Source organism: Emydura macquarii, unplaced genomic scaffold (assembly GCF_026122565.2).
Source record: "Emydura macquarii macquarii isolate MOO-44397 ecotype Brisbane River unplaced genomic scaffold, CSIRO-AGI_Emac_v2 contig_3042, whole genome shotgun sequence".
Classification (NCBI taxonomy): Eukaryota; Metazoa; Chordata; order Testudines; family Chelidae; genus Emydura; species Emydura macquarii.
Genome location: NW_027133179.1, coordinates 490,758 through 509,158, shown reverse-complemented (window position 1 = coordinate 509,158; position 18,401 = coordinate 490,758). Strand labels below are relative to the sequence as shown.

The window sequence follows — 18,401 nt, the reverse complement described above, 5'->3', positions numbered from 1 at the left end:
CAAGCAAAGAGCCAGTCATCAATAACATCAACCACCTCATCTTGGAGCCCACTTGAGATGACAGGACCCCGCCCATCAAAATCCAGGCCTTTCCCCCACTAGGACCCTCTAGGAGAAGGGGATGTGAAAGCTGCGCTCAGATATTGGCACCTCAGGCCACCTGTGGGAGTAGAACTATCAGCAATCAGTGTTTTCCCCCAGGCCACTGATCTACATCAGCCATCGCTGTTGAAGGGAAGAGAAGCATCTACAAGATCCTCACACTGCCTTGTGAACAAGTTGGCAAGCCCCTTGCATACAGCTGAGCTCAGTCTGCCTTTGCTTCTGTCATTAAACTCACTGTCCAAGCTGCGGTGATCCCAGCCTGGTTCATTTCAGCAAACTACTAGCTGGGACTGGGAAACTGGTGCTTCCCTCTGAGAGAGTAACCAGGCCGGCCCAGATCGCTCACGACAGGGAGCTGGCTCAGGAGAGCAGTGGCTCCCTCCCTGAAAATCCCACCTGCCCTGTGGTGAATAATGCCCCACTCGTGCTCTGGTCCCAGAGTGACGGAGGCCCGAGCACTCCATTTGTGAGAGAGGTTTCAGAGATGTCGCCGACCGCTGGCATCTCGGCTGCGAGCCAGAACTGAGGATTTCTGCACAGCTTCTGTCTTTGTGGCGGCTCTGAGACTGACTCTCACACGCAGGCACACTGTCCTGGGGAAGGAGGGGGTGGAGTTGGTGGTCTGTGATGCATTGGGTAAGAATCTTCCATTTATTACAGAGAAAGTATTTACTGGCGGCCCAGCTTGCCCAGCTGTGGTGAGCATCTATGAGAACCATTTCCTGCAGTTAAGGAAACTATTCAGCTTTACAACAGTCCCTGCTAGGAACAAATATTTCTATTTATTAACCCCTCGGCACGCTTCTCCTTGCAAAATGATGCTGTTTCTCGCCTCACCCACCTTTTCTCCTCCCCTCTTCTCCCCCTGCATTTAGGCATTTTCTGCTTCTTCCGATTAATTCCAGGTGGCCTGGCTCTACCATTGCCTGGTGTACCTGCACCTGTGAGCCACTGCTCCTGCAGGGGTGACTGCGATCTGTAGCAATTACTGGGGCAAGCCTGCTCTGTCAAAGCTGGGGGATGGGGTGGAAAGGCAAGTGACTGCACTTCATTAAACTGGCCTGTGCTGTTGGCAAGGGCTGTGGTGTGTGGAGGCCAGGAAAGCAGCTTCCTTGTCTGCATGGCAAGGGAATAACGTTGCAGACACTAGCTTGAAGTAGGGCTGGAGGGAGCGTAGCAGCAGATCCAGGGTCTGATAACGTACACGGCCTCTGCTGTGCCGCCTGACGTAGCTGCGATGTGGAGCAAAACGCCACGCCACGTTTTTAATTGCCGACATCCCGGTATAGACCCTCAATAGGGGACGCCACCGAAGCCTTGCTCTGCCACACAAACAGCCAGCAGGAAAGGGGTTAATCTGGTGGTTTGGGGTTTTTGTGTTTGGGTCTCTGCAAAGCTTTGAGCCGTGCAGTCCCCTTGCATTTCGGCGCGAGTCGGGTGCCTCCAGCCCATGCAACAGTGAGGAAACAGGTCTTCTGGGAGGACTTGAATTGTGCAGCCTGCCGGCCCCAGCAGACGGGAGCCGAGGGTGGGATGCCCTCTCTTGTGCCAGGGCAGTGCCTGTTAGAGCGCTTTTGTTGCCTAGCACGTTACAGAACTGACCTCCAGAAATACGTGATTGAAATGTTTTCTGTTAAAAATCAGGGACTCGGCCTGCACCTTGAAATCAGAGCTTCCCCTGAAAGCCAGACTTAAAGCACAGTGACAAACCAGCTTTGTTATTGGTAAATCTCCAGGTAAACTAATTTCCTGAGGGCCTTGTGGGTACAGAATGGCACAGAGCCGGGAGAGGGAGGTTCTGTTCCTGGATCTGCCACAGGTTGCCCACCCTAGGGCATGAGGTCAACGGCATCCCATGCTAGTGTGCTGCACTTGGTGCTTGGAGGAAAGTCATGGTGAGATGGTAGATGTCCAGTGGTGGAGGGGCTTTCACAGGCATGAAAGAGGCCGTAGGCTAGAGGTGTGTTGGTCTAGGGCCCAATTTCCAATTAGGCACGTGCCTATGGGTGCTGGCATTGTAGGGGCGCCTAAACAGTGGCAGATTATCTCATGGCCAATGGGGCCTGTGGCCAGGGCCCTGGCCAATTTGGGGGCCCTGCCCCCTGCTCCTCCTCCTCTTCCCTGGGGCCTCGCCACCCTGCCTCTCCTCTTCCACCAGAGGCCCTGCCCAAGCCAGAAGCTGGAGCCCAGGGGTGAACATATTCCCCCCACCCGAGCCAGTTATCCCAGCCCCTCTCTCCCCCACCACCTTCCCACATGGAAAACATGAAGGGCAGCTGTAGACAGAAGGGCGCCGGAGATGCTGTGCCTAGGGGCGCTTAAGGTGAAAATCCGGTCCTGTCCAGGGTGGTGACATACACACCCATGCTGCTTTCCACACCCTTTGCTTTTTCTTGTGCTCTCTCTGCACGTGGGATGGAGAAAGGGCAGCCTCCAAACACTTTGTGTGGGGCTGGAAAAGTCTTGTGCTGGGAAGGAGCTGGTGAAAGACTCATGGAAAACAGATCTATAATGACAATGGGCTTTTAACAAAACCACTGCAGCTTCACGTGTCTTAACATGGATTCAGTCGCCTTCACCAGAGTCCTCAAAACCTCCCGCTCCCTTCCACTGGCGTCCAGTGATCCAGTCTGGCTCGGCCACCCTTGTCTCTGGGCATAAGGAAGGATTGCACTGTGTTCTGAACCAGAGTGTTGGCGCTCTTTGCCAGGGCCATGCCGTGGTTTTAAAGACTTGCTAGGACTTGACAGGCTTCTGCAATTTCTGAGGATGTTGCAGCACAAAGATCTCTCCTCGGGGGGTTCAACAGAAAAGTCCTCACATGTTTTCCTGCGTTGTTTAGTGGCTGTTGCACTCAGGGTGCCCTGAAGGAATCAGGGTCTGTAAAATAAGCTGGATGCCCTGCATGACTCTCCCACGCTGCAGCGGCCACTTAGTCACAAGCTGTTCATTGACAAAAATGCAATTATAGGTGGGTTATTAGCAGCTATGCTTAATAGTCACTTTTGGAAAGGAAGGAAAAGGCCGAGTCTTGGCCCGTGAATAGTTTGTTTGTTCACAACGCTAGCCGTTCCCCTCAGGTGCGTCTGATTACACTGAAACACTATTTGACAAGAATTTGCACATCAAGGGGGCTGGGGAAGTGCTGATTGGCAGCCCCACACTAGCTAAGCTCCAGGGGCATTTATGTTTATCATCTATGGTTTGCTGCTTATGACTCAAAGGCCAACAAGCCCTTCATAATCTGCATTGCCACAGTCCAGACGAGACCCTGCCAGCTTTTGGAGCGTAACCCGCCGTGTGATGCACAGTGGGGAGAAGGTGATGTAGACTGAGCCAAGGTGGCCCAAGATGCTGATTCTGCCTGGGAGCAGCTGGAAACGGGGCAGGGACTGGGAATAGTTTGCAGAGCAGCTTTCGTTCCAAAAGGTGGAGTGTGGTGCAAAGCTGATAAAAGATTAAGCTACAGGATGGGGCTTGAGGAGGAGAACAGTGGTTCTGTCTCAGGCAAAATGCGCTTTCACTGCTGACCATGGAACCTGTACAAGGGTGCTAAGCAGATGACTGCACATCCAGCCTTCTCTGTGACCCTTTGGCTTGGGTCTGGGAGCACGTGCTGGTCTCATGAGACTGGTTCCTTATAGACAGCTGCTAAACGGCCTTGAAAGACAGCTTAAAACTGCATTAAGTCCTTTCCTAATGTTGCCCTCGTGGAGAAGCGACACCTTTAGCTGCCCAGGGATGTTCTATAGTTGCAGATGGGCGAGGATTTGGTTTGTGAGACAATCTCTCTGACATTTGAGAACACTCGTGCTGGTGGAAACTTAAAGGCGAACAAAAAGAACCCCAAATGCACTGTTCTGAAAATTGCTTGATTTTTTTGAGACAAGCTCATGATTTTTGAATGGCTGGAATCAGCCGTGCTACAGATTGCTACACCTTTGTGACACAGAGAATAGCATATGACTATTGCTTACTGTTTGCACTGTGATCGTGCCTAAGGGTCCTGATCCCTGTCACTTTGCGGGGCACAAACACACAGGGAGACACAACCCCTGCCCCAAAGGGCTATGAGCAGGACTCTTACATCCCTGCAAAACCAACCAGAGCTTCCCCCCGTGGATCTGATTCCTGGATTGGGCTCCGTTTTGTCCCCGGTTTTTAAGCATGGAAAATTAGGGCTTCTCTTTTTGGCGAGAAATAGGTGATTGTTATTCTGATCCGAGGTATCCACACACTCACAGAATGATCCCTTTGCGCCTAGGCAAATTGCCGTCTCTCCATTACGTGTGAGAATGATTCAAGATGCTGCAGCGGATGCCCTAAATGACTACAAAAAGGGACTACAATCAATAATTCCTCTTGCTGGCACTCAGTGCAGTTAATCTCCCCTCTTTTCTTGCTGTTCAAACCGACGAGGCGTAGGATGCCAAACAACTCCCTAATTAGACTTTAATGTCCACTGTGGCAGTTTGCTGCTGGATTTATTTCGGGAGTTCAAAGCTGCTGCCCACAGCAAGGAAATCTTCAGAATAGCGACTGACTCCATCCGACCACATCTTTTGCATATACAATTGCAAGGAACATAGGACTTGCCGGCCTGCCTCAGACCCCCAGCCCAGCTTGCCCAATATCCTGTCTCCCACATGGCCAGCACCAGGTGCTGAAGAGGAAGGTGCAAGAAACCCCACAGGAGGCAGAGGTGGGAAGATCTGCCTCCCATGATACTTTCATCCTAACACCTAGTAGTTAGAGAGAGACTTAAGCCCCAGACCATGAGGTTTTATTGGCCTTCCAATAGCAGTTAGTGTTATAACTCTGAGTTTTGCTGTTATCCGTAAGAAGCTGCTGGTTGATCATGCTCCTGAGCTGTGTCTGTGATCTTTCTTCCTAAACTTGGTGTATCAAATCATACTCTGCACTGGTTATTCCCAGATCCTACCATGGACAGGCCTTCCTACACAAAGTTCTTGTTGCAATATGCTCTCTCTCAGCCCCTGCACCACACAGGGCGTGTGGCTCCTGCAGGAGTTATGCTCCTGTGATATTGTCTGCCACCTGGCCACAGCTCCTCACTTCACCACCCCAAAAACGTCCCCCTCTGTGCCCCCCGGATGGGGAGAGAGTTGCACTTTATGGCAGGGGAACTGGCACAAGCTAATACTTACATTGTCCCTGTTAATTTATGCCAGGAATAACAAGAGAGAACAAGATGGAAAGCAGTGCCTCATCCTATCTGCAGAGCCAGCACTGTCCTCATCTCCTTTCCAGCCCAGAACATTTCAGAAGATGATAGAGGAATTTACCCTTTCTATCCAGTTCCCATTTCAAAGGCAGGTGAAATTGCACTGAATATTGATCTACATATGCACTTACGCATATGCAGAGCTGTATTAACTCTGATCAGACACATTGTTCAAATGCCTTCTGCATCCCGCTCTAGAAATGAAGAGAAGAGAAGGAGGCTTAAAAAATAAGCTGCGTTTCTCTGTGCCTCTTGTCTTGTAAACTGCTGGAGCAGTTCACTGTGCGCCTTGGTCAGGACCTAGCACATGAACAATTAACAAATCGCAATAACTGGACACTTCTTGCCACGTGCCAACTCCTGTCTCTTACCCTGTCCAACTTGCATGTAGCTGTCTGCCTAGCACTAACGAACAGAATCAAATGGTGAGATTAAGGTGATTGGAAACATCTGTCCGTCTAGGTTCTTTAGATCATGCCCATTGCTCTGGTATCAGTGTTTTTACACACCGTTGAGTTACCTCTTGTCAGATGGGATGCATGTATGTTCATGTGCATTCACCCTTTTGTCTGTGCTGGAGCAAAGGATTTAAAGCATTCACATGGTGCACTGTAACAAGCTGCTGTATGTGAACACAGAGTTACTCATTCCAGTCAGTTGTGTTTAGTTCAGTGAATGCCACCAGGGAATGCTGTGGGGGGCACTTGCCCAATATTTTATTTGTTTCTTTCCTTATTTAAACAGACAGCGGATATTAGAATTGGCACTTCTGCAAGGCAAATGCTTGGTCATGTGCTTCTGGGTATTCTGTCTTGCAAGCACAGTGCCGGTAGCTGCTTCCTTTGCCCTTGTGTTCCCAAGGGAAGGTTTTTTGCATGATGTCAGAGGTGTCCAGAAAGGTACAACCGTGCCCTAGAGACATAGGAGGACAACAGGGTAGCTTTGCTCAGGAATGTTTCCAGTAATTGGAATGGTTAGTGTTCATGTCCCTGGTTTAGGCTGGGCTCAGAATGGAGCCATCTATCATGTTAGGCAGGGCCCAGTGAATTCCAGAATGCAGCAGACATGCAGTTTGCTGTGGAATTGTGCTTCTGTTTAATGATAGTGCTTGTAAGCCCTCATGGTTGTCAAGAAACCCTTAAAACTGGACTGGATGTGAACTGGTGCAGCGCTGTCTTCCTGAGTCTGCAGGCAGCCTGCAATAATGGTTGCGCCGTTCACCTCGCTGCATCGACTCAGTTTTACGTCAGCTCTGTCACTGATGATAATTTAAGCCAAAACATCCAGATGCAACCCCAGATATGCCTGCTGAGAACCCAATCAGACAAATCCTCCTTTGAAAACTCCTTCAGTATAGTTCTCTTTCATCTGTACAGATGGCTGCAGACCTTTGAAAACTGCAAAAGTACCGACTGAGATAAGCCAAAGGGAGCTTGTGTACCTTAGGCTGTCAGTCTCCGGTGATAAGGGCAAGTGTTGGTTATTAGAAGTAGAAGGGTGCATGTTATGTAGTACAATCTGGGATGGTGTTTGAATAGCTTTTAAGGTGGGATGTATTTCTGGTAAGGCCGTGACTGCCCGCCCTGGGTTCCTTCCGTCACTTCACGGTGCACTCAGCCCAGCCCTGTTGGCACATACATGGCGACTGGCAAGCTCCGTGGTGAGAAGGGTTTTCGCTGTGTGCTTCTCCCCCAGGATTGACCCCGCTTCACTCCAGAAGCCAGGGTTAGCCTTGCAATGCTCCACTGTGACATCTGGTTGACCGGTCAAGTGCAACTGGGAGAAGAACTGTAGGAATATGGGGTCTGTGTAAAGAGAGGGAAGGGCAAAAGAAGGCCTTCAGCAAGGTGCGGGTCATTGAGGAGACTTGGGGCCGGAAGGAGAGAGAACAAAACAATCTAGGCCCGAGCAGTGTCCATCCACAGAGAACAGTGTCTGCTACCAATGAGTGACCCTAGCAATGGGCAGGGAGAGCCCTGTGGGGGCAGCTGATGGCCCAGGTCCTAGAGCAGTCTGAACAGAGGGGGTCTCTAAAGCACACCTGCACCGGCCGGACAGACGAGCCTGCCCTTCATGCACTGTTGCTGTCAAGTAAACTCATTCATTGCCCCCCAACAGACGAACCAATCAGTGTCAGGGAGTGGCTGCCCTTGCTGCAGTTACCGTGCTGAGCTGCTCATCTTGAGAGTCTTTTGGCTGATGCCTGTAAAGGTGTCATCTTCCTTGATTTAGTCTCTCATAAACTGTTGAGTTATTTTTCTTCGGGAGCTTGCAAATTAGGGAAGCATAAACCATGTTAATGACCTGATAGGGATGGATTTGGATCCTTTCCCAAGAACCAGCAACACACGTGAAGCGTAAGCTTGGTTTTGGGCGTTCAGTGCAGATCTGAGCAATCTATTGCATGCACCTGCACCCCCTCCACTCCACTCCTGTCCCTCTGGAATGCAGATATTTCCTCTCAACTGCATGGGCTGTGCAGAAATGACATTCTCGAGAATGCCTGTAAATACGGGGAGGAACGGGACAGGGGGCGGTTCCGCTGATGCTCGCAGACTGGGTTAACGTGAAAATGCATTGCCATTCTCTGGCTCCAAGGATTGACTGCTTCAGCCCCTGAGCCTGATGACCTGGGTGCATTTCCCAGCCCAGACAGGAGACTGTGCGGGACCATTTGGGTGGAATTTCAGCTCCCTTTGGCATTGAACAGGTGGGCGTGCTCCCTGCTCCATTTCACGCTAGTGCCCCATGCTACGAGACTGACAGCTCAAAGCCAGAGGAGTTACGATGTGCTGGCAGAGGAAACCTGGCTCTTTAAACTGTCAAGGGAGAGAATGAGGTCTAGTGATGCAGAGCAAGGAAATGGGAATCAGGCACATTGTTCCCTGCTTGGTGCCTCGGTTTGCACTGTAAAACGGAGATAATGTTGGGCACTAAGGTTAGTGTTTATCCCAAAAGTCACAGATTTGTGATGTCATGATTTTTTCTTACCGCTCTTTGCTGTAATAACTGCTGGCCGCCAGCAAGGGGCTGGGCCTTGCTCGACCCTGAAGAACACTTGCTGCACCGTCTCCTGTAATGTACAGGGGAGAAGGGAGCACCAGAAAGCTTGGGAGAGAGAAAGAGAGCACACAAATAGAGATCGTTTCACAAATGATCCTGGGTAACTCAAACTTGGGGTTGGCTCAGAATTTACCACAATTGATTCGACCAGGAAACTTTGCAGAATTTTCTAAGACAAACAGGCAGAGCCGCCTTACCCTTGTTTGGATGGGTGCTTTGAGTGCCTCCGACGGATGGCACGAGACAAGTGCAGCATGATCTGACGAAGTGGTTTGCAGCTTACAAAAGCTTATGCCCGCAGAAATGTGTTAGTCTTTAAGGTGCTACAGGACTCTCGTTGTTTTTGCTGTGAATAGACTAACATGGCTACCACTGTGGAACTTTTCATGATGGACTAAGCATCTCGCATCAGGAACAGATCTCGTGCACATAGGAAGGCTTCCTCTGCTCATAACCCTACACACTGTGGCTTGCTTATGTCCATCAGACCCTCTGAGATCCCGGAGATCCAGTCTGAGGCAAACTCTCCTTTTCCAGTCAAGGTGCCCCCAGCTGGGCCAGAGAGAGAAGGTGGCTCCTGGAAGAAGACTGAAGGCAGGGAAGCAGCAAGAGGGGTTTGCTGGCTGACATCTGTGACACTGGCTGGATTAGGGGGACCATTTTTTATACTATTTATCATCAATATTTCAAAATTACAATAATCCATATGGATAGGCCATGTCAGGTACCGTTAGAAGGGTTATAGTTTGCTAAGGATGAGGATATTGTTTATGTGCATGTGTCACATTTGTATTGGAAGTTATGGATATGTTTGATGTATCTGTAGTTCAACTTGTGCTGTGTTTCTGGGTGACTCCCCAGACAGGATGGCAGCAGCAATAAGCTGCTTAATGGCCCATTAAGGAAACTCACAGATACAATGGGCCCGGGGAGAGAACCCAGGGACTGCCCCTTATGAGTCACCAGGACTTACTCATGGGACCCTGGAATCCATCTTATTTCTGTAAATTTCCACAAGCAGCATGGCAAAAGCCAAGGGACATAAAAGGCAGCTGCAACACATCCATTTTGTCTTCAGTCACAAGCCTTCTCTTCAGTCTTCAGTCGTTAGTCTTCAGTCTTCACCTACCTCTAGATCAACTACTCATTTACAACTGAAGTGGTGAAACAAAAGACTGAGACCCATCCAGGTACTGGCTGTAACCAGAGGGACTATACAAGCCTGCAAACTCCACAGTTCTAATGAAAATCTGATCTATATGAACTTTCAAATCATCTGTATGTATGTGATTGCTTTAATCATTTAACATTTCTCACATGGTTGGTTTCCTAAATCTTTAGTTTTAGTTACTAACAGATTGGCTGTTAGTGGCTTTATTTTGGGTACGATCCAAACTTATATTGATCTGGTACTGTGGTTGACCCTTTGGGGTCAGGAGAACCTTTTTGGTAAAGAGCAGAGAGTTTAAAATAACTGATCTCTTTACTGGGCCTAGTGGCTGATTGGGAGCCAGACACTGAAATACAGTAAAGGGGGCTGTGAATATTTTGTTGTAGCTTCTTGATAACCAGCATGGGGAATCAGAAGCACTGTTTGTGGCTGGTTGGGGAAATCTAACTTCAGTGTTACCCACCAGTTCTGGAAGAATCTGTTCTCCTTTTGCTGCCTGCCCTGACCTTGGCGTTTTTAGGTGGACTTATGAGGAGAGGCTGAGGGAACTGGGCTTGTTTAGTCTGCAAAAGAGAAGAGTGAGGGGGGATTTGATAGTGGCCTTTAACTACCTGAAAGGGGCTTCCAGGGAGGATGGGGCTAGGCTGTTCTCGGTGGTGGCAGATGACAGAACAAGGAGCAACGGTCTCAAGTTGCAGAGCGGGAGGTCTAGGTTGGACATTAGGAAAAAGTTTTTTACTAGGAGGGTGGTGAAGCACTGGAATGGGTTACCTAGGGAGGTGGTGGAATCTCCATCCTTAGAGGTTTTTAAGCTGAGGCTTGACAAAGCCCTGGTTGGGATGATATAGCTGAGGTTAGTCCTGCTTTGAGCAGGGGGATGGACTAGATGACCTCCTGAGGTCCCTTCCAATTCTAATATTCTATGATTCTATGATTCTACCCTAGGCACGGACAGGTCACAGCATCCTTAAGCCAGAAAGCTAGGGCCAGAACAGCAGCAGCAGAGGGATATGCTGGCTGGCTCTAAGGTGGAGAGGCCCAGAGGGGGCTGAAGGAAAGGAGAGTGGCAGAGGTGCTCAGCTGCTGATGTCTCCTTGCTGGAGAGCTGGACCAGCATAACCATGAGCGGGCCATGGGGCGGGAGGGATGCTTCCCTGGTAAAGATGATTTCACAACAGAGAGGCTGTGGGAGTTCCCGCAGGGAAGGATGGGGTTGCACCCCAGAAGGAAGGGCTGGGGTGGCTCTCCTGACAGAGGGATGGAGGAGGATGCATAAGGAGCCTACATGTGACGGAAGACCCTGAGGTCTGGTGAGGACAAGGTCGGCTTACACTGGGGTGCTATGGATTATGCTTTGGGACTATCCGCGCTATGTGTTGGTAATAAACTACCTTGATGGACTAGAAGATAAGCTTCCATGAAGTTATTAGGGACTCAAAAGGAAACTGAGGCGAGGGGCCACTTGCAGGACTGCCATGAGGCCACAAGGGGGCACCCAGGAGGAAGTCACTGGTTTGCAAGGATCTGGAGGGAACTGGCTAGCTGTTCCTTCCTAGTGATGTACATGCTTCCTGTTTGTTACACTTCCCTGGCCAGCAGCCTCCTCGCTTTAGCAGCCTGTCAGAGGTGGCTGTGGCTGACATGATTCAGACCTCTGTGAGCGCCGCTACTGGGGAGGCATCAAAGGGCATCCATCCTTTTCTCCTCACAAGCCAGCAGACCCTGCTTTTTCATTTAGCCTCATGCATTTGAAGAGGAACCTTAAGCTCTGCACCTGCCCAAGGTTGGGTGTGGTCTCCTGAAGCAGTGGCTGATAGCGCTAGCCCCTTAAAGCAGGATACGGACGGAGCCATGCTCCCCGCCTGGCTGTGTCCAATGTGTGGCAAGCTTTCCGGGCAAACAGCACCTTTTCACCTTAAAGAGCTAACCATCCGGCTGCTGGCCTGGAGGTGTGACTCCATCAGATCTGCATGGTGTGAGGGGCCCCAAGGAAAGGTGGCTTCTTGGCTGGAGTCTCTTTGACGTAGGCCTTGATCTGAGCAAAGGAAAGAGTGCTCTTTAGTCAGGGCCGGCTGGTTTGCACACAACATTTCTCATCTCTGTTTTGATTTGAGCTGGTGACGAGCCGCGGCTCCCACTGAGTAATGAGCGGCTGCTTCATTGTCTCCGTCAGGGTGAAGAGGCCAAGCGGCCTGAGCAGCCTCCTGGGAAAGATCGGCTCCAAAAAGCAGAAGATGAGCACGCTGGAGAAATCCAAACTGGACTGGGAGAACTTCAAGGAGGAGGAGGGTATTGGGGACGACCTGGCCATCCACAACCGAGGGAAGGAAGGGTAAGATGGAGCGTTATTTAATAATAGTCAGGCGTCTGCCCAGCATGCAAAACCAAACCAAAAGCACAGGGCGGATGTTGAGAGTCTGTTCTGGGTGCCCTGATCTCTCTCTAAGTATCCTGGGAATAGAGTGTGCAGTATGCTTGGGTGTCCTGAGCGCTCCCACAGTCCCCTAAACACCTCGGCAGAATTTTCAGGCCCACTTTAAGTGGTCTCTGGCTGGAATGGCTCCTGATGGGGTGGGAAATGCAACTTGACACTGGTCCTTTGAGTAGCTCGTCCCGGAATCTACTCAGGAAAGACGGTGGCCCCCTGTACTGCTTGCTCTAAAATATCCCAGATTCATAGGCACATTTTTTCCCTCTTAACATCACCCAGGGGCACCGTACAGCCGTCTGTCTTTCCTCCTCTTCAGTACAGATGCACACAAATACAGAACAGCTGCCAGAGTGCATTGCCGTTTATGGCAGCATTGTGTATTGATTGTGTGTGTCAAGCAGTGATCACTCCACTGAAGTTAATGGAGTCATCGTAAAAGTAAGTAGCGGTGCTGTGGATAAAACAGTTAATAACATGCGCCATGGGGAAAGGAAATCAGATCAGAAGCACCATCCCCAGCACAAGTGCTTCTCTAGTCCATAGGAAAATCTACCCGGCTTAGTGGACTGCTCATAAAACATTACCCTATGTTAAGCTGTTCTTCCGCTTTGCCTGCAGGGTTCCATAAATCTGATTTTCTGTATCAAATGGATATTTTATTACCTTTGTCTTTTCTCTTTGCTGCCTGGCCCCTAACATAACACTCGTCCTATGAGATCTGCCCTGTTGTCCTCTCCAGCACAGACAGGTGTATGCCAATCAAGCAGTGTGGCGGTGCGTGGGTGGCACTCCATTGACCCTGGATCTTTGGAGCCAGGGCAACTCAAAGTTGCTACGCTGATTTACATCAGCTGTGGACCTTGCCCTCTAGGTTAAGGTGCTCTGACTGTGCTAGACCTGGATGGGGAAGGGGGGTTTGTGCGAGACCTGACAAATCTCGACACAGCGAGCTAATACATCTCCATTAGTGCACAGAGCTGGACTTCTCAGGCTTACAGTTCAGGTGGCATATGTCCGCATCACTAGGAGTGATAGACGGCTGCAAACAAGGCTGTGCAAGATGTCCTCTGCTCTCTGATGGGCTCCGCTCTCCAGAATGGGTAGACGACGAGCTGTGCCAACTTCCTCCATACAAAGTCCTGCCAATGTCCCTTAGCCTGGTCTCGCAGGGTCTTGCCTTCAAGAGGGTAGAGAGAGAAAGGAGTTGAATCTCCGTGCCCATCAGCCTCTGTCCTCTCTGAGGCTGCTTGCCAGTGGTGCCAGTTGCTTATAACGGTGGTGTCCATGAGGTGGACACTTGTTTGCCAGGGGCTGTACTGACATCCCACCTGGGAATTCATTTCACATGGACAACTGAGCAGCCATCAGGTGTGGTAATGACTTCAGACTGCTATTGATCTGGGCTGTACTCAAACCACTGGCGTAAAATGAAAGGCTCTGCAACCTTCTACCGCTCCTTAGGCAGACATTCCTCTTACACAGAAATACATCCTTGGTGTATGTGAGTGCAGGTCTTCTCCATTTACTTCAGTGATGCTGCATCTGCTTACATCTGGGCTGAATGGGGCCTCTCCTGTTTTAGCATAATTGCATTAAATATACTAGCTTCGCAGGATGGGGATACGTGATCTTACAGGGAGTCATGAAGATCTTCGGTCTCTTTAATTGCTTGGTCCTGATTACATTGGAACAGAGGTTACAAACTGAAAACGTCCAGCTTCCTTGGAAAGTGCTGATTCCTTGTCCTGGCCCTCATACAGGGATACTGAATATCTGTAGACTTCAGTCATCGCTGGCAAACCTGTCCAGTGCCACTGACGCAATAGTCCTTGAAGACTGGAGAAGAGATCAGCGCATAGGAAAGATGAACAAATCAGACTGGCATTTTTAAGAGTATCTGCAAACTTGACTAGCCTTGGCTATTAACTGCCCAATCAGATCTCAGGTCCACTGAGCTATCAGCAGGTGGCTTTGTCATTAAACAGAAGAGAGAGGTGGTGCCATGAAAACACAAGACTTTTCTTTAAAAAAATGTATACTAGTCCAATGCATGACATCAGGGGGTTCCCAGGCAATTTAATCACATCCACTTCATGGCAGAAAGGCAGAGAGTCCAGCCATATAAGTGATCTAAAGCTACTAGTAAATGATGCACCATTTACAGATCAGTGAGTGAGCCTGGCACAACCATAGCACACAAACACGGCTGTCATTTTGCGACCCGGCCATTTTTCATGAGCCACTCTTTCTTTTAATATCCTCTCCTGCCCTGCAAATATTTGTTGAGTGGCCTTTGTCCACAGTTCAGTGGGTAATAATTTACACATCCCATTATAAAAATCCAAATCAGGACTGTTAGGCCGGGGAACGTTGCCTTTACCTGGTGCCTGCCTGGCGCTGATGAGCCATGCTTCGGCTGGCCACTTGCCACATCAGGCACTGCAGATCTCACTGTGCAGCAGCCACTCACCCATGACAAGCCAAAGCCTAGATTGTCTGACAAGCACCGTGCTCATCTGAGATGCTGTAGAAATAGTAATCATAAGTCTTACAGCTGGGGGAAAGAAATTCTTCCTTTTAAAAAAAAATGACCTTGCAAAAGTCACTGTTCACATCTCAGGGCAGTTCCTTAGGCCTTCACTTGCTTTCTCAAGCAGTTCAAAGTTGCCCTATCAGCCCTCTTGTTCTGGCTGAGCAATGGAATTGCAATTTCCTTCCTTTCGTAACACATCTCATTCTGCCATCCACAGCGTGGCCTGTTGTAATCTGAAGCTGAAAGGACAAGTGGTGCCCTGTGGCTATGTCTAACCTGCCCGTGTCTCTCTCCTCCCCTCATGTCATAAATTTTCAATCCGCAGGGTCATTTTTCATCAGCCATGGAATCTGGGTTTGTGTGCAACCCAAATCATGTCAGATCCTGAGGGCCTGGCCTGCTTTTGAAAAGGAGATGGGGAAGGGGGGAGGAGACATCCCTTTTGCTCTAAATCTGTCGCTCTACCATATTTTATAAACTGGAACATGTGGAGCAGGCTCTTAACTATGCCACGTTATGTAGGGCAGCCCCAGCAGGGGATCTGCACTAGATCTCTCCTCCTTTCTGTGTCCCAGGCAGAACTGGGGCTGTCACACTGTGTGATTGCAAGTGACTGGCATGGGACACGAAGGGCCAATAAAATCCTCCCAAAGGGAACTATCGGCTGTCCTCATTAGCAGAGACTTCTTTTACAGCAAATTTACCTTCCTCCAATATAGATCATGGTTATTCCACATCCATTATTGCAGGTTATTTATAGTGAAGAATGAATCGGGCAATGTAGGTTATTTTAAAAAAACAACCCTTACCTAGAATGAGTAATTCCGTGTCATTGTACGCTTCCAGCACTATTTCCCGTTGTATTCCTGCTCTGCAGTCTTTGCCCACCAGTTGCACTGTGGCAGGCTGGGAGCTGTTTGTTCCTATAGCTGCTTGTTTTGCACGTGTCCACTCTGAAGAGCAACTGTGACTGTCACAGGACAGAGCCCGCATTAGGTTCTTGCTTCGGGAACGTGTACATGGCAACTGTGGAAGGTGCAATTCCCACCCCCGGTAGCGCAGACACACTAGCACTGCTCACGCTAACGCCTCAAAACAGCCGTGTGGCTGCGGCAGAACAAACAGGGCTTGGACTAACCTAAGAACAGTCCTGTTGGGTCAAACCAAGGGGCCAATCAACCCAGTGTCCTGTCTTCCGACAGTGGCCAATGAGGGAATTAACAGAACACGGCAATTTTGAGCGCTCCATCTCATCACCCACTCCCAGCTTCTGGCAAACAGTGGCTAGGGATACCCAGAGCATGGGGTTGCGTCCCTGCCCATCCTGGCTTATAGCCATTGATGGACCTATCCTCCAGGGGCTTATCTAGTTCTCTTTTGAACCCTGTTCACAGCTTCCCCTGGTAAAGAGCTCCACGTTGTGTGAAGAAATACTTCCTTTTGTTTGCTTTAAACCTGCTGCCTATTAATTTCACTGGGTGACCCCTAGCTCTTGTGTGATATGAAGGAGTAAATTACATCTCCTTATTCACTTTCTCCCCACCAGTCAAGCTTTTATAGACCTCTATCATATCCCCCCTTAGTCACCTCTTTTCCAAGCTGAAAAGTCCCGTCTTTAATCTCTCCTTGTGTGGAAGCTGTTCTGTGCCTCTAATAAATTTTGTTGCCCCTCTCTGTACCTTTTCCAATTCTTTTTGAGATGGGGTGTCAGATCTGCACGCTCTGTTCAAGGTGTGGGTGTACCATGGATTTATACAGTTGCATTATGGTATTTTCTGCCTTATTATCTGTCCCTTTCCTAATGGTTCCCAACATCCGGTTAGCTATTTTGCCTGCTGCTGCATGGAGTGGATGTTTTCAGAGAACTACCCACAATGACTCCAAGATCTCTTTCTTGGGGCAAGTGAATGATTCAGTCCCTGCCTTCACTGCCACTCAAGATGCCCATTGTGCTGCTCTGCGCAGGGCTGAGAGAGGACCCAAGGAAACCCATTCCTCTGCAGCCCTGGGACTTGCGCACGTCATGGCTTCCCAGTCTGAGTGCAGTGACCTTGTGCTGAGAGTGGGATCTGTTCCACGGTGGAACAAAAGGCAAACAAGTGCGATGAGTCAATGGCGGCTCCCGCTTGGAATTGCCGTGTTGCTCCGGCAATAGGTTAATTAGTAGCACAGCCTTCAGGCTGGCGGCGGTGCACTTTGTGGCAGGGTATATTAAAATGCAGCTGCATCTCATTAACTATTGGCCAGGTGCTTTTCACACACATGCTGTCTGTCTGTGCCCTGCAGGACTCTCAGGCTCTTCGGGGGATAACAATCCCAAGACAGGGTGGCTCCAGGCTGGGGTCCAGGAGGTCTGGGGTCGGGCAGTGTACACTATGTGGGCAGAGCAGCAGCCAGGCTGGGTCTCTGGCAGCAGATTTGGAAAGAGCCACTTTGAGTCCATGAAATGATTGATTTTGTTTCTTTCCCCCAAAGTGGTGCTGAGCCTGTCTGGTCTCTGCTGTTGTCTCCTAGCCCCTCTCATCCCCAGCCACTAGCTTTTGCCACTTGGGGCCATGTGGGAGTTGCTCTGGGATACCCCCAGTACCTTTCAGTCAAGGCCGCATTCCAGGCAGCAGGCTCTGTACTGACCCTGCTTCTCTCGGGCTCCCTCTCCCTGCAGGTACATCGACAGGAAAGCCTTTCTGGAGCGCGTGGATCACAGGCAGTTTGAAATTGAGCGCAGCATCAGACTCAGCAAGATGAAGCCGTGAGGCTGGCATGAGGGTGCCCTGCTGCTCCTGGGGTGTCCAAGAACCGGCCGGCGGGCAGCGATTGAAAACGAGACGCAGAAACGGTTTTTCTCTCCAAGACTCAGTCTGTCTGTCCCGCGGGGTTTTTCCTTTTACTGTAATTGCAGGGAGGGTGTTTGGCAGCGGGCGGGGGGCACTTCAGGGTTTCAGTGGCCTAGCAGATGACAGTAGCATATTTTGAGCACAGCAGCTGGTGTGATCCCGATGGGCACCCTCTGAGTGCCAGTCCCCACATGGGCCCTTGGCAGAGCCCCTCTCCCGGCTCTTTATGCTGCTGGCAGTGGGGAGGGCTCAGACTGACTTCATACTGCAGAGCTGGCATGGCCTGCCTAAAGGCAAGACCTTGCGCCACCCGTGGGGGAGTGGAGGGGTCGTGTCTCAGCACCAGTGCCCGGCAGCCTGTGAAAGCGGAGAGGGGATCGAGGCTCACACCACACGCTGAGCACACACCGGACTCCTGCTGGTTGGCTGTTGAAGCTTCTTCACCAGAGTGCTCGATGCATAATTCAGGGCTGTGGAAACGCAGGTTGGAGCCCTTCACTCCACTCTTCCAGCAGAAGCAGCTGTGGCTCGCTCCTGGCCCCTCCATGCTGGGCCTTCACCCACAAGACTCTGAACGGGCTGGTTGGTTGTGATTTTATTTTTATTTTTTTTAAACTAGAAAACCTCCCTCTGTCTGGTTTCTGTTCGATCTCCCCCCGAAGGTGAGAGCAGTGGCAGGCAGCGGTGGGCTGGCGTCCAGCCAGTCATACTAATAAAGGACTGAATCCCTGCGCTTTTGTGTGCTTGGCATGTGTTTGATCATGTGTGTCACAGGAGCACATGGAGTCCCCCTGTGCTGGGCAGATGCTTCATGAGGCAGTCCCTGCCCCGAGCAAGCGAGGCAGACCCCATTGCACCAGTGGGGAGATGATGAAGTGATTTGCAGCAAGGAGTCTGTGGCAGAGCCGGAAACTGAACCCGATTCTGCTGGTTCCCGCTGCAGTGCCTCAGCCCAAAGACCAGCAGATCTGGGGTGAGTACATTCCTGTGTCCCCTGGAGCAGGTCACTGAGGGGGTAT

The 18,401-nt window shown here is 50.3% G+C and overlaps 1 protein-coding gene across 2 annotated transcripts in view; it reads left to right on the top strand.

Moving 5' to 3' along the window:
- CFDP1 (craniofacial development protein 1) overlaps positions 1-18,115 on the top strand; it is a 95,318-nt gene extending 77,203 nt beyond the window's left edge. The window contains exons 6-8 of one of the 2 annotated variants that reach the window (XM_067530146.1): positions 11,758-11,916; positions 12,295-12,453; positions 17,211-17,314. In XM_067530146.1, coding sequence (XP_067386247.1) covers positions 11,758-11,916; positions 12,295-12,451 — 316 coding nt within the window. In that variant the 3' untranslated portion in view covers positions 12,452-12,453; positions 17,211-17,314. Of the gene's footprint in view, positions 1-11,757; positions 11,917-12,294; positions 12,454-17,210 lie in introns of both variants that reach the window. The other variant, XM_067530147.1, reaches the window with a different exon arrangement.
- The last annotated feature ends 286 nt before the right edge of the window (positions 18,116-18,401 follow it).